Below are 15,910 nucleotides of genomic sequence, written 5' to 3' on the forward strand. Positions count from 1 at the left end.
GACTTAGCCACTTAGCGCATGAGGAATGTCTTTAAATGCTCTTGAAGGCTCCACTGCTGGATCTCCCCCCAGCCTCTCCCCTTGGAGCACCCACTTATATTTTGTGTAGTGGTCCCTCCTTTCATGGCTTTTTCCTCCCACTTGCTCCTGGCCGCCCAGCTTCTTGGGTTGGTTTCAATGTCACAGAGACTCCTGATTCGTTAGGATTGCCTTCTCCTCCCTATTTCCGTTACCTCTTTTGATTTGAAACTTCCACCTTCGTTGCTTCTGCAGCAGGCTCTTCACCAAAGATGGACTTGAAGTGAGCACAGGTTCTTTTTTATTGAAAAGAATAAAGTTTTATTTTTTTTAATGCAAAAAGGATAAAGAAGATAAAGTTCACCTATCATCTTACCACCCAGAAATGTCTGCTGCATAGAATTTGTAGGTTTTTCATCTTTATAGTGAATGTGTGAGTGTAGTGTCTGTATGAGTAATCGTTCACATTTTCTGCATATGTAATACCGACCCTACATTTTGCATTAAATTATTACAAATCCTATAGGCATTTTCTCTTGCCATTGAAATTCCTTGTAAACATTATTTTTAATGGTTTGTGTATTTATTTGCAGGAATCGTAGTTCACGTAATTTTTTATTTTAAGTAAAATAAAAATTTCAAAAACATTTTTTGCCTTAAATACATTTAGCATTTAATGTTATAAATCTTATAGGCATTTTATCTTGCCATTAAGATTCTTTATACACATCACATTAATGGTTTGTGTATTTATTTGCATGAACCACTATTCACTTAATTTTTTGTTGTTATTATAAATAAAGCTGCAATTAATATATTTGTGAATATATGTTCTTGGTTGAGTCCGGACTCTGCCTGGCTATTTGGCATCCCAACTGAGCATTATCTGCTGCCCTCTCTCTGGGACTATTTTCCCCAGACCTGTAGTACCCTCCAGGCTCCCGGTTTCTCTTTTTCATGGGGAAGGGAAGGCTGTTTTGAAAGTGAACTAGTGTTTCATGTGTTAAAACTGGATCAGGTTAAAGGGTTAGGGAATAGATGAGCTTTTACTGTGTCATATTATGTGCTTGGAGCTTTATATGTGCTCTTTCATTTAATTCTCAAGCGTGTGTGAGGTACTTTCACGTTCTCATTTTATAGGTGAGGAAACTGAGGCTCAGAGAGGCTGTGTAACTTGTTCAGAGTCGCATAGCTAGTAAAGGACAGAGCCAGGACTTGAATTCAGGCATGCCTAACTCTCATCCACTCCACAGATGTTGTCGTACTTAATTTGGATTGTAAAATCGTTTGGTAGACGCCAAAGCAGTGCTGTGCTGGTAAAATGGCTCTTTGGAATACAAAACAAAACAAAAAACTTGATTTCAAACTGCCAATGATGTTACAACGCACTTATAAAATTCCTGGATATGTAACAATCAGTGCAACTGGATATACGCGGCTCTTTCATGCCACCAGGCAAAAGGTTGAATTACTTACCTAGAGACGTGTTTTCTGCACTCTGAGTTCTGATTGGTTAATTAAGTAACAACGATTTCTAAGTGAGGCAATTGTATACATTGACAAAGTCCTTCTTTTAAGTTCTCTAATGTTTAGAAACACATTTCCCATTATTGAGATTTTTTTTCACACATGAGTGGCTCTCTGTTTGTGACTGACTGGGATTCCAGTCTTTCTCAGAGCATAGGAATTAAGATCCAAAGACAGGCTACTAATGATAAATTGTTAGGATGTGGTCAAAGATAAAAAGTTAATTCACCATATCTGTGCTTTGCAGATCAGACTACTATCAAAATGTGTAATTAGAGACCGCTACAAACATGGTTTTAATCAGTGGTGGGACTAGGTGGGTAGGGAAATTATGCAGGACTTTCCGGCGTCACAGGGGGAAAGCCACTTAAGGAAATCCGAATGATTTAACAGTCATGGGGTAAACTGTTTCCATACCCAACAATGGTTTCAGGAAACCAGCGGAGGCCATTATCTTTTTTTTCAAAGCCCTGAACATTTCCACCAGCCTTCACACCTGAACACTTCCACCAGCAGTGGCTCTGTGATGCCTGAGTCACCCCGAAATCATTAGCAGCCTACTCAACACTGGCTGCGGTACTGGTCTAATTAATCTTTACAGTATATGGGTGACTGGGACAGGGGACCTGGGGGTGATGTATACTTTCGTGCAGTGCCCTTTGGTGGCAGGCAGAACAGAGGCTGAGCTGCTCTCTTTGGAGATTCCTTAGTCTTAGCTGGAGGATTTGGCAGGCCTGGCTGATGTGTAGGGATCTCCATCCTTGTACTAGGGTGGGAGGTATTCCCACTCTGTTGGTAGTTGAGGAAGAATGATGGTCCTCTCATCACTGTCACTCTCATTGTGAGTAGCCTCTTTATTGAAAGAGGAGTTCAGTGAGCTCTAGTTGGACTTTTATTTCAAGGGTTTTCCCCCAATACATGCTGACATAGACAGTGGGGGTGGCACAGTCTTTGGATGCAAGCATGATCTTATTGTTTCCACTAGGGCAGTGATTTTCAACCGGTGTACCATAGGAATTTTTAAGACATGCGATACCTGACTATGTAGTCAGGGGCACTGACCTCTTTTCCCTTAGATTGTCAAATAAAAAATGACAACAGCCAACACAACAATAGCCATCCAGTGTGAACCAAAATTATACCTATTTTTTGCCAGATTGGCAAAAGATAGACTTTTTTGGTGTGCTGCAGAATTTCTTTTTAATTGATTTAAGAGAAGAAGAAGAAGAAGAAGAAGAGAGAGAGAGAGAGAGAGAGAGAGAGAGAGAGAAAGAAATATCGATCAGTTGCCTCCCGAACAAGCCCTAACCAGGGAATGAACCCACAACCTGGGCATGTGCAACCTTTCGGTGCAGGGAACGACACTCCAAAACCAACCGAGCCACGCTGGCCAGGGCAGTGTGCCACAGAATTTTAGTAATTAGTTTATGTCACGAGATGGAAAAGGTTGAAAATCACTGCACTAGGGAGTAGTGTGGGTGAAGGACTGAACTTTGTCCCATCTTACCTTCCCTACCTGGATCTGCACCTGCATTTAAAACAATACCACTACCTTACTGGTATCACCTACACTCTCATAAACACCCTGTAATTTGTCTGGCTCCCTCTAAGTTGGCCCAGAGTGACTGCAATCTGCTTTCCATCATCTTAAAGGTGTGGCTGATTAGGTCTCTGGGACCCCCTACCTGCTCTCCTGTTACACTTTCAACCTTGTTTTTTCAAGGAAAAGAAGTGGAGAGAAATATGGCCTTCACTCGGATACTCCTGGGGCTTTACAGAGCTCTTTCCCTCCTCACTGTCCATTTCAGAGGTGCCTAACCTGTGCTGGGGAAGCCGAGTCTTCCCTGGCTCAGAGAAGGAACAGTGTTTTCTCACTGTCAATAGTCTGCACGTCTTATTTCCTAGATCATAGAAGTGGAAAAGTGCAGCCATGGCCTTGCCTTTATTGCTTTTGTCCAGCCATGAGAATCATTCTCATCTGCTTCCCCCATCTTTTATTGCTGCTAAATCTCCAAACGGACTAATTCCTTTCTCTCTTCAAAAACATTACATTTTGATAGTAGAAAATGTGGAGGGGTGGGTGTGGTGCCTTGACAAAGGGGAGCAATCAAGGCCTGGTTTCTGCCTAGCAAAGTGCGTAGTCCAGTTGAAAGGGACGTGTAATCATTTGGGAGATCAAGTCTGCTATGCCTCTTGGCTCCCTAGACGTTTTCATCATCTGGATGCCAGATAAAATACAGATGTTCTGAGCTAGAAACACAGCACCAGACTATTTTCCCCTTGGCCTGCACGGCCTCTTAAATGCCTGAATGGCAGACAAACTCGTTTTCAGCATTTTGGTTCAGCTACAATTCACAGAAGATCTCCCAATCTGGATCGAATGGTTTTCTTCCCAGCTCTGTCCCTGAAACCGGCCTGTGTTCTCTGTGGCCTTTGGCTGCTGGGTGTGCCATGGTCTCCGAGCTGCCTTTCCTTTGTTGCATAGGCAGCGCTGTCGTGGTAGACAAGCAGCCACAGAGGTCCCTCCCCTGAAACCCAGCAACAGCTTTCCTCCCGCCCCATCCCTCACTCTCTCCAGCCCTTAGAAGACCTGTCCTGAGCAGAACCTCCTTTCAGCTGCCGTTGCTTCTGCACTGAGATGACCTTTTTTTTTTTTTAAACAAATCTTTGCCTCCAAATCAAACAGAGAGCATCTCTTGTTTTCATGAGAGTCTGCACAGAAAGTGAGCCAGATTTTCCCAGCAGGAAGAGGACTTTGTTTTGTAACCTTCTCAGATGTGGAGAGGCCACCCAAATCTGTGATCACCTTGCAAGGAAGCCTGTGGCCGAGGCGCCAAGGCGAGGAGGCCAGTTCTGAAGACTCGGTGGGAATGATAGGTGCAGGCCTTTATTGCTAGAGTCCAAGCTGCCACCTTCTCCCTCACTCCCACCCCTCTCAGGACCCCACTTTCCCACCTGCAGCTGGGAGAGGGCAGCTGTTAAAAGGCAAAGCTTGAATGATGGCCATTTCTAATAACCCATCCAGACTGATCAGCCGTTTTAGCTTAAGTTCCAGTACTTCAGAGCAGTTCTTCCTTGCTTCACTGAAATAGCCTACCCTATTGGCAGCTTTCCATTACCTTAATAAAGAGATACAGGAATGATAGAAGCTATCCCTAGATCTTCGAGAAAATGGTAGTCGGGCCACCTCTCTCTGACTATGCACTCGGAGGCCTGCTCCACCCTTGTGGAAACTCAAGTTCCTTTAGGTTTTCCCTCCTGGCCAAAAGCCAGTTACAGCCTCCTTCCCTCTGCTGCCTTGATCATCGAAGAGACCCAGTCTTGATTCTCATCCCAAGCTTTTGTGTCACTGCCCGGCCTTCATCTCTTGGTATCCCAAAAGCAAGGGTTAAAGAGGGCGGGAGGCCGAGAAGGCAGCCGGACACCTGCGATCGCTCTGGGGAGACACATACCATTCCAGAATTTGCCTTCTGTCTGGGTCTGGGTGGGAGCCACGCAGGTCCCATGCAGCAGCTGGAGTCCCGGTGGGCAGCTGCTGCACTCGTCATGGCCCAGGCCGGTGCAGGTTTCACAGGCTCGGTGGCAGGGCTCACAGCTGCCCGTCTCTGTGTCGCTGTAGGAGCCAGGCCCACATTTCCTCACACAGCTGCCACCTGGGGAAGAGTAGTTTGGCTCAGTGCTCTGTGCAGGGTCAAGTTCTAAACAGGCCGTAGGGGACCTCAGGTACATTTTTTCTTTGAGTTTGTTTTAAAAGACACCAGGATGGCATTAGCTTCTTTCAGCCAATCAATGTGTATTTTTTTGTTAATCCTTACCTAAGGGTATTTTTCCATTTTTTAGGAGAGAGTGGAAGGGAGCGGGAGACAGAGAGAGAGAAACATCGATGTGAGAGAAACACCTTGATTGGTTGCCTCCTGCATGTGCTCTGACCAGGGCCAGGGATTGAGCCTGTACTCGAGGTATGCACCCTTGATCAGAACTAAACTTGGAACCCTTCAGTCCGTAGGCCATTACTCTATCTACTGAGCCAAACCGGCTAGGGCTCAATGTGTCTTTAAAAATCTAACACTTTAAGCCCTCTTTTAATTGACAATTTAAATTGACTATTCACTCAAAGGGTTAAGAGCATAGACCAGCCGTGGGCAAACAGCTCTGTTCTTTCTTTCTTTCTTTTTTTTTTGTTTTGTTAATCCTCACCTGGTGATCTTTCCCCCATTGATAGAGAGAGTGGAAGGGAGGGGGAGAGACAGAGAGGGAAACATCAATATGAGAGAGATACAGTGATAGGTTGCCTCCAGCACACATCCCTACTGGGATGGAGCCTGTAACTGAGGTACGTGCCCTTGACCGGAATCACACCTCGATTCTTCAGTCTGTGGGCTGATGCTCTAACCACTGAACCAAAATGGCTAGGGCCCAGCCATGTCCTTTCTGGTGGAGCTCTGGAGCCCTGTTTTTACTTTGTTCAATGCCACTGTCAGGCTTACCCCGGAGAAAGAAGCCCTCTTCACACCAGTAACACCCATTCTGGTCACAGATGTCACAGTTGGCAGTGCACGCTTTGCATTCAAACTTTTCAGTGTAGGTCTTCTCAGGGCAGGATTTATAGCAGTGGTGTTCAAACCTAGGGGAGAAGATGGAGTTTCTTTCATGAGCTATGTTGATGTATTTCTCTTAACCACCATAGTTTAATCTCCTCTTGTATGTCTATGCATAGTTTTTAACAAGTGTAGATATTTGCGTTTCAAGGGAGAAAACGTCCTCTTGGTCTGTGTGTGCCTTCCACATAAGTCATTACTCATCTCTCTCTGGACCTCTGAGAATCCTTATCGGGATAGCTGAGAGGAGGCTGGGGAGAAGGACAGGGCTGCTGCTATTTATGAAGTAATGATTGTGTGTCAAGTATTAGCCTATTTAAATGTCCATGCAATCCCCAGATGGTAGCTATTACTTATATTTAATTTTCAGATCAGGGAACTAAGTCTCAAAGTTAAGTACTCAAGTCACATGGGTAGTTAAAGGTGGGACTTGGACTTAACCAAGGTCTGTTTGAACAGATAGTCTGTGTGCTTTTGCCACATGGCACTTGCAAGCTCTGAAACAGCTCAGTGTTGGGTTCAAGTAGCTTACCAAAATGTCTGTAACCAGATTATTAACATCAATATCGAAGTGCCTTAGCTTTTATGCATACATATTTCTACACATACTATCCATTATTCTCATTCTACACTGAATTATAGGCTCATTTGAAGGGGGAGTGGAATGAAATTGATCTTTGCCCTTTGATGAATTTTGTAGCATCAACAATATATCAGAGGCAGGCTTTGCATTTCTTACCAACTTCTATTGCAGAGTGTTTTATTAGCTGCATTCAAAGTCACTAAATTTTCTAAAGGGTTATAAATGTGTGTTTCTTGAAATAAATATCACATGTTTTACCTTCATGATATTGGACATATTCTTTGTAGTGTACAGTAGGCCCTTAATGTGGTTGAGAGGTTCTGCGACTTCAAGTGAAATGATGTATAATGAAATAGGCTAATTGATACTGGAGACAAGAGTTAAGTTCCAACAGCATCTCATCAACATTATAATGAAATGACATTGAAAGACACAATGTTATTCGAGGGCCTGCTGTTTTTGTTGCTCACAGAGTATTATGGAATATGCTCATTAGTGGGCAGTGGTGAGCTGGAGAGGCTGAAGAGGCTGGCTCCAACTCAAGGGGTGTCTTTTGGTGACAAAATGAAGACGGGTAGAGTTAGGCTGGAGGGACACAGAATCATAATAGAGACAAAGAGGAGTATTCCTCACCCACTTCTGCATGGTCACTATTTCTTTGGGTCCTGCCTTGGTTCTTCAAGGAACAGTTTGTGTCCTCAACCATGTGACCTCAGCAAGGAATGCTTGCATTTCTGCTGTTCATCTCTGCTTGGGGTGTCTGTGGCAGGCCATATGCTGGGCAAATGCCAACTATGAACATGCTGACAAATTTCTTTCTGCTCATTTACTGTCATCTGGTCTATCTTCTAATAATCAAGTCTGGGGCCCTCTTCTCCACCCCGCTTCCCCTGTTTAAATGGAACAATAAATCAGTAGGGCAGGAATGCAGTGATGGAGAGACAATCAATGCAGAGAATAATAGGCTACTCTGGGATAGTTGAATTAAAATCATAAGGTTAAGTAATAATAAGGTTAACTGGTCGTTTTTAATATGTTTCAGCTTGTTAGGTTTCCCTTTCCTTGCCATCCACCTCATCCCTTTTAATGTCTTCCCACCCACCACCACATTTTAAGCCCCTTGGAATCAAGCTCATTAAAGTTGAGGTGACCCAAATCTAGACACCCCCTCCCTCCCACTAGCTTGTGGTGCTTCATGAGAGAACCTATAGCCTCTCTGAGCTTCATTTTTTCCTTGTGGAGAATAACATCGATCCCAAGTTCCTGACAATGTTTTTGGAAAGATGAAAAGAAGAAATGGATGTGAGAGTTTATCACAAAACTCTCCAGTTCTTAGGATGATAGGGAGGAATTACGTAGCCTATGCATTATCTGGGCCTCCCTTCTTTTCTTTTTTTTTTTTTTTTTTAATTAAATCTTTATTGTTCAGGTTACATTTGTTCCTCTTTTTTTCCCCCCCATAACTCCCCTCCTCCCAGTTCCCACCCCACCCTCCGCCCTCCCTCCCCACCCACTGTCCTCATCCATAGGTGCACGATTTTTGTCCAGTCTCTTCCCGCATCTCCCATTCCCCTTTCCCCGCCAAGAATAGGCAGTCCATTCCCTTTCTATGTCCCTGATTCATTATAATCACCAGTTCATTCTGTACATCAGATTACTTATTCACTTGATTCTTAGATTCACTCGTTGATAGATGCATGTTTGTTGTTCACAATTTGTATCTTTACCTTTTTCTTCTTCCTCCTCTTAAAGGATACCTTTCAGCATTTCGTATAATACTGGTTTAGTGGTGATGAACTCCTTTAGCTTTTCCTTATCTGTGAAGCTCTTTATCTGACCTTCAATTCTGAATGATAGCTTTGCTGGATAAAGTATTCTTGGTTGTAGGTTCTTGGTATTCAGCACTTTGAATATTTCTTGCCATTCCCTTCTGGCCTGCAAAGTTTCTGTTGAGAAATCAGCTGACAGTCGTATGGGTATTCCCTTGTAGGTAACTGAGTTTCTTTCTCTTGCTGCTTTTAAGATTCTCTCTTTGTCTTTTGCTCTTGGCATTTTAATTATGATGTGTCTTGGTGTGGTCCTCTTTGGATTCCTTTTGTTTGGGGTTCTCTGCGCTTCTTGGACCTGTAAGTCCATTTCTTTCACCAGGTGGGGGAAGTTTTCTGCCATTATTTCTTCAAATAGGTTTTCAATATCTTGCTGTCTCTCATCTTCTGGCACCCCTATTATTCTGATGTTGGTACGCTTGAAGCTGTCCCAGAGGCTCCTTACACTATCTTCATATTTTCGGATTCTTTTTTCATTTTGCTTTTCCGGTTGGGTGTTTTTTGCTTCTTCGCATTTCAAATCTTTGACTTGATTCTTGCGCTCCTCTGGGCGGCTAGTGGGTGTCTGTATACTATTCTTTATTTCAGTCCGTGTATGCTTAATTTCTAGTTGGTTCTTTATCAGAGCATCGAGGGTCTCATTAGTTTTCGTGACTCTCTCCTCAAGTTTATTGACAGCTTCTAGCACATTTTTGCAAGCCCTCAAAATTGCGATTTTTAGCTCTATATCCTCCATTTCTGTCATGTTTTTTTGTCTCCGCATTTTTTATGCTTTCTTGGTGCACCCCCTAGTGGTCTTTGTGCGCAGTCTTGTTCTAGTTGAGCATTGATTGTTGTAGTTAATACTAGAGGGATTTTCCCTTCTTTTCTTTCTTAGTTTTTTTTTCCCTGGAAGGGGAACTAGACTGGGAAGGGGAGGTGACCTTAAGACATGCCATGTTTGATTTGTAGTAGAGAACTTTGGGATGATGGTTACCGTGTTTCATTTAACTTAGTGGTCTATGTCGTTCGTTACCCAGGGGATGATTGAGAGCTAATGTAGCACCTGGTTTCATCCTGGACCACCCAACTCTTATTAAGGACAAGGTCTCCATGCAAACATCTGCAAACAGCTTGCCCGGTGTTGGGTCTATTACTAAGATCTGTCCAGAACCAGCAAGGTCTGAATCCTGGTCACCCACGGCAAGATTCCTAGACACCAGTGTCAAGTTGGGTGCCTTCCAGGACCAAGAAAGCGAAGGTCTCCTTTCCAGGCAAGAAAACAGCTGGGCTCTTATTGCTAAATCCAAGATTGTCCATTAATAGCCTGACAGGGCAGAGCTGCTGCAGGCTGCAGGCCCTCTTTCCTGTAATCACTGATTTAGGGTTAAGTAGGTAATGCTTAAACTGCAGAAAAGTTAGTGCTATGAAAAAGAAGGCCAGACTTACATGTAATACCTCGTAACGCATGATGTGCAGGTTCCTGGGTCATCTGGAAAAAAATTATAATCATGAAAAATAGTAATTGCCAAGAGTTCATCATTTGGAAAAATGGGCTTTGGAAAAGTTGTCTTGAGACAATCTTCTGGGATAGTTTTATGAAATGTTCTGTCCAGAAATGGCATTTGAACAGATTGTACCATTTTTAACAAGTACCAAGCTGTGTGCTATGATTTATCTTTATCAAAGCTAGTAAAATAAAAGTTCTCATAAATACTAGGCCCTGACTTTCAAGGAGGAATAGGCCCAAGCTACTGGGACTTCAAATTGCAGACCAGGAACTGTCCACTTTGAGAAACTCCTGGCCTCTGATGAGGTAAAAGCATCAAGCATATCTACACAGACACACACTTGATAAAGGGCTTTGTGCTTCCAATCCCGAATGGTGGGTTTTCCATGAGTTATCCTAACTGCCTACCAATGCAAGGGGTTGTTATCTGGGAGGTTCCTTTGAAATTTGAACAATTGTGTGTTTTTTGTTTTTTTTTTCCAATTTAGTATCCACTTTGTGTTTTACACTGCACAACCCCTTAAAGAAACTGTCCTGTTCTCATTAAGTATAATGATTCACTGTGCCCCTGTTGTCTCAGCTTTCATGGGACTTCATAGAGAGAGAAAGGACTTTGAGAATCACTGACTCAGTCTATTTCTCTCTCTCTTAATCCTCCCAAAACATCCTACTCCTAGATCCAATTATTAAGGGCATTCAATGACTTCCGCTGGTCTTCAGTTTTGTGAATAACAGTTACCTCTAGCAAGTTCTGTCTATCTGTTATACCCCAGTCTTGCTCTTTTTATTCTAACAGGAGATGGAAAGCAATTGCTCCTCTTTAAAACATTCCTCTTGGTGCATGAAGATTTTATGTCACCTTTAACTTTTGAAAAACTAAACAAAACAATGTCCTTTGAACTTTGTGCATGGCTTTCCATTTTGATCTACTCTAGGCTCTACTTTGGTTTCACAAAGTCTGCCTTTTTGTAGAACCACCCGGAATCTTTAGCCAAACATTCATCTTGGGTCCTCCTAGGGATATTATACCACAACACTATTGTGTATTACACATAATACGACTAAAGCATTGCGCCAAAGGTTATAGTGGATACATTTCCAGAAGAGGCTCTGCCATTTACACGGTATCCCCAGAAACTTCTGAAAATAGCCTAGTGATTTTTGCAGAGGTGAGGGCACTGGCCTGGGAATTGGGCTACCTGTTTCTAGTTTGGAGTTGTAACCCTGGTTTAACTGTCTTGAGAACTCCCGTAAACTTCACTCTTCTTCATGAGTCCTGATTTCTGTAGCTGTAAAATGATTGGATAAGCTGGTTGCAAAATCTTCCCAAAAGTCAAAGGTTCTGAGGCTGAGTATAGCAGGAGTTGGCAAACTGTGACCAGCAGCCATTGGGGCCAAATCTGGCCATGCCCTTTTGTTTGCATACTGTGTATGAATACTTTCATTCTACAGTATCAGAGTAGAGTAGTAGTAACAGAGATAGAAAATATTTACTATCTGTCACCTTACTGTCCAAAGTTTTCTGGCCCCTGGCTGGAGCACTACTGGGTTACTCACCTTTGTTAGGTAACACTGGTGAAATGTTATTTTCTTAACAGCTGACCCCAGAGTTCCTCTAGGGAGAAAACTATCTGCATTTAGGAAAATACCTTGTGAAATAACCTGGAGTAGAAGTTTAACTGTAAGGATTGAGCAAGAGCCAAGACAGCGCAGGAGAGCCATGCCTTTTTGCAGGAGGCCATGATTGGCTCATGAAAAGGTTTTCAAATCTGGGTCAACATGGTTTTCGATAGAGTTAGAGCAGGGCAGTGAAATGAATCATAAGCCAGGCTAATTAAGGGGAATCAGGGATTTGAAGCAAGAGGGACAATGAGAAAGAAAAGCTCACTAGAATTCTTTGAATTCTTGGGGGAAGGCTTTCTGCTTCCACAGTCCATGGATTGGGGATCTGAATCCATTTTAAGGGGGTGCAAAGGTCCCAGTGAACACGAATGATTCTACTGGGTGAGTTTATTTCCTGCTATGAGTCTGTGTTTGCACCTATATTCTTTTCAGTTGCTTCTAAGTAAGTAACTATTACTCAGCTAGCATTTGGCAACTTACTTTCCCCTTTCCTGTCCCTAATACACATATTTGACTCCAATAGTTCTGCTAATTTGGCGAGGGCTGGGAAATTCTAATCCTGTTCTCTGATGTTCTGGCCATCCCTCCCATCTAGGAACTTAATGAGTTTGCTCTCTGCTCCTTTAAGCAGGTCACTGATGAAAATGTTAAATAGAACCAAGCCTCAGAACTATGCATACCAATGCCATCTTGAGTCCAATTCCAGCCCAATTGCACAGTGAATTTGGTACCTTCACAACAGTTTGCATAAATGAATAATGCATAGAACAGGAACTGTCTTATAACCGTTTATGAATGTCCATCAGTCTTTCTCATTACCAGTTATTCTAAAGAGTAAGAATTATTTTGTAAAAAAAAATTCCACCCAGAAGACCCTCAAGTCAAACAGCTAAATGGATTTAGCTTGACCACTGAGAGGCAGCTGTTAAGGGATTAAGGAAAGGTAACAATCCCAAACCTAGAAGTTGACTCTAAATTGAGGGTACATGTGAACCGTAAGGAGGGGTGGCTTAAGGAGAAAGGTGAATTTTCCTGGCTTCTAGTGTGTGTGTGTGTGTGTGTGTGTGTGTGTGTGTGTGTGTGGTGGGCGTGGTGAGGAATGGAAGAGTCTAAACAAGCTAGAATTGTTAACTATCTTGGAAGGTGTTATCCAAAGTAGAATGTTTAAATAGCTCTGGTTATTTGATCTTGTCAAACTTTTGAGCTGAGAGAGCATATTTTGAGGTGGGAGGGGGCAAGTTCAGTCAGAATTCAGAGAGAGAGCCTCACACATTTGGAAACATGCCTTCAGAAACAGTTATTGGCTTCCAGCTGCTCACTTCCTAAGGAGAATGTGTGTGGAGATGCCTTGTCAAGATAGGGCGTGGGGATACAGTTTTTCTTTCCTGAGGAAATTCAGTTTTATGGGGTGGGGTGGGGTGGGCAGGACCACAATGTCCACTGTGTCTGCAGAGGTCTTAATCCTCCGCGTCACCTTCCCACTGTTTCCGTGGCGATCGTCAGTGCTGGAACTCATCACAAACTCACTGTCCTCACAGAGACATTGACTCCTGTGGTCAGCATCACCTTCAGTGGTTAACTGACGTTCTCTGCCACTTTATTATGTTTTCAGAAATACCTATAGCCTTCACCATTGACTGTGGATGGATCAGGGCTACGTTAGGAGTTATGTACATCTTACTTAACAAAATGTATTGGGAAAGGGATATTTTAAACTAGAGATGGAACTGAACATTTAAAAATGTCCAGAGAAGAATATTTTTTTAAAGTTTACATAAACTTTGAGTTACACAATGAAAGAGACACACAAGCAAAAATGGCCCTATTTTGCTTTTTCTAAATGTATTGTTCTTACTATTGTATGTTGATTTTTCATTTGTGGGAGAGAAAAGAAACTTGATGTCTTAAGAGTAGCCCTTTATCACCTAATAACTACCTAGATATGCCAGGATTAGCTGTGGATGAGATCTATTGTTTAGGCAAAGCTGACTGTCTGCAAAACTGGGGGGAAAAGTTAATGTCAGGGTGCTCCTATATTACCTTTGGCTATTTCTTTCAAGATTCATTTTTAGGCTTGTGGGTCTTTCATTCATATCCCATGCTAGCCAAGTCTTCCTACCATGGCCCTTTGAAAACGTGTCTATCCTGTGTCCCATTACTTCAAAGCCCTCTAGGTAACTGCCTAAGCTGCTGAGTGATGGGCATGTTAAACTTGTGCTCTTGGGAGGCTCCTGGGCTCTTACCCCCTCAGTCCCTTCTTCTCAGGTGTCCTAAATCCATTAGGCTTCTTCTGCCTTGAACTCTTAGGCCACAGCTGTAAATGTTCCATAAAACAGCACCCACCTTATTGTACTAAATTTATGTACTAAAGCTATAGAGCAGGGGTTCCCAACGTGGGGCACACCCCCCCACAGGTGGGCAATTCGAGAATGAGGTATTAACAGTGAATTTTTGGCATTTCTTATGATTCTAGGGGCCTCATATACAACATATAAATATATATTGTGACATATTTATGCATTTCAGTTCTCTATTACATGTTTTGAAACTTTGTTTGCTTTTCTTTCATATCACTTCATATTATTATTATTATAACAATTATTTAGTGATTTCTTCCTCAGTACTTCAACTGTACTTTCGTTCTTTTATTTTCCTCTTTCATGGATACCATATTCTTTGGAACTTGTTTAGACCAAGTTAATGTCCTTTTAGGTTTCTTCCACATGAATAGGAGCTCACTTTTTGAATAATAAGAATTATATGTCGCAGGAGGGGTCATCAGGATTTTAGAGATGCTTAGATGGTGCATGGCCAATAAAAGGTTGGGAACCACTGATATAGAGGGTTGTGGAAAGGTGGGGAACATGGAATCTAGTCATATCATTCAAACACATTCATTCATATCTATATTTTCAACTTATCTTCCAATCTAAAAATGCTAGGTGAACAAGTTAATCAGAAACACATATTCTTTCTATAAAGAAGGGAGGGGCCGGAAGCCAAGTGCAGGGAGTCCTTATATACATGCAGATGAGTGAACCCATCAGAGAGCCATTTCTTCCGTTTATAAGGAACCAAATGTCAAAACGCTTTCCAGAAGGTTAATATATGAATTCATTAGCTCAGATGTGGCATTATGGTTAGGTGTGGCCTAAGTCACTGGTCTCCAAAGAGAAATGTGCAAGACAATTCATTGGGTTACGGAAAAACACACACATAAAAAACAGAACATGTTTCAATTATTTTTATCGTCTTAAATTTTCCACTTTAGCATACCTTTTTAATATATGTAAAATATTCTATACCAGTGCATATAAACAATTTACACACACACACACATCTATATATATATTGTAGGCACATGCTAATTTTTTTTAAACCAATGGGGTGATCAATAAAAAAAGTAAAGAGATTACAGTTTTAGATTTCTGTTATCATGGGGCTTGGAGAGTTATTGGGGCTAGAAACCTATGAAGTATGGTCAGAGCATTAGTTTACTCTAATACTTTGCCTAAGTGTGGGAGGCATTGGGAAGGTGAATAGAGCCCCAAGTTTGGTCGAACCTAGGATATAGGTGATTGGACTTGGGAAAGGGATTGAGCCACAAGGCTGAGATCATTTGGGAAAAGCAAGGTATGTTGAATTGCAATTAGATGGGTGCTGTTTTATGATATGCCTATATTCCACTTCCCCACCTTTCCACCACCCTCTAGCTTTAGTGCATAAATTTGTTCCCCACAAACAAGCTTCCTAGATAAAAATAACTACTAATCATGTACATATGAAAAAAAAATCCAAAAGTTCATCTGTTGGGAATAGGTTAAATATGGTACATTTACACAAGGTGGTCTAGTATCCAGCCATTAAAATCTTGTTTTTCAAGAATGTTTAATGACATGAAAGCATTTTCATGAAAAGAATGATAATTCGTCTCTAGTTGTATAAATAATTTGTATGTATATCTACATGTATAGATATGACTATCAAAAATCAGAAGAAAAAGCTAAAATGTTAACAGTAGTTTTCTCTGTCTGATTGTGTGTATTTCTGTATTTTCTTTATAAATGTTACAAAATTTATTAGAATAAATGCTGTTAAGGAAAGGAAGAAACTGCTCAAGTTGTGAGTTTGGGGTCATTTGGCCACAAGTTTAGAAACAGTCTCTTCCCACAGATCTTCCCTGAGGAAACTGGCCTTTGGATTTTTTTCTTCATTCTTTGTCCCTCTCCTGCCCACTTCTGTTTTC

The 15,910-nt window shown here is 42.0% G+C and overlaps 1 protein-coding gene across 1 annotated transcript in view; it reads right to left on the reverse strand.

The window, feature by feature from the left end:
- PCSK5 (proprotein convertase subtilisin/kexin type 5) overlaps positions 1-15,910 on the reverse strand; it is a gene marked incomplete at its 5' end in the record, with an annotated part of 415,527 nt that overhangs the window by 41,816 nt on the left and 357,801 nt on the right. The window contains 4 exons of the mRNA XM_005868347.2: positions 234-314; positions 4,998-5,198; positions 6,033-6,169; positions 9,981-10,023. Coding sequence (XP_005868409.1) covers positions 234-314; positions 4,998-5,198; positions 6,033-6,169; positions 9,981-10,023 — 462 coding nt within the window. The remainder of the gene's footprint in view (positions 1-233; positions 315-4,997; positions 5,199-6,032; positions 6,170-9,980; positions 10,024-15,910) is intronic.

Source organism: Myotis brandtii, unplaced genomic scaffold, assembly GCF_000412655.1.
Source record: "Myotis brandtii unplaced genomic scaffold, ASM41265v1 scaffold266, whole genome shotgun sequence".
Taxonomy (NCBI): domain Eukaryota; kingdom Metazoa; phylum Chordata; class Mammalia; order Chiroptera; family Vespertilionidae; genus Myotis; species Myotis brandtii.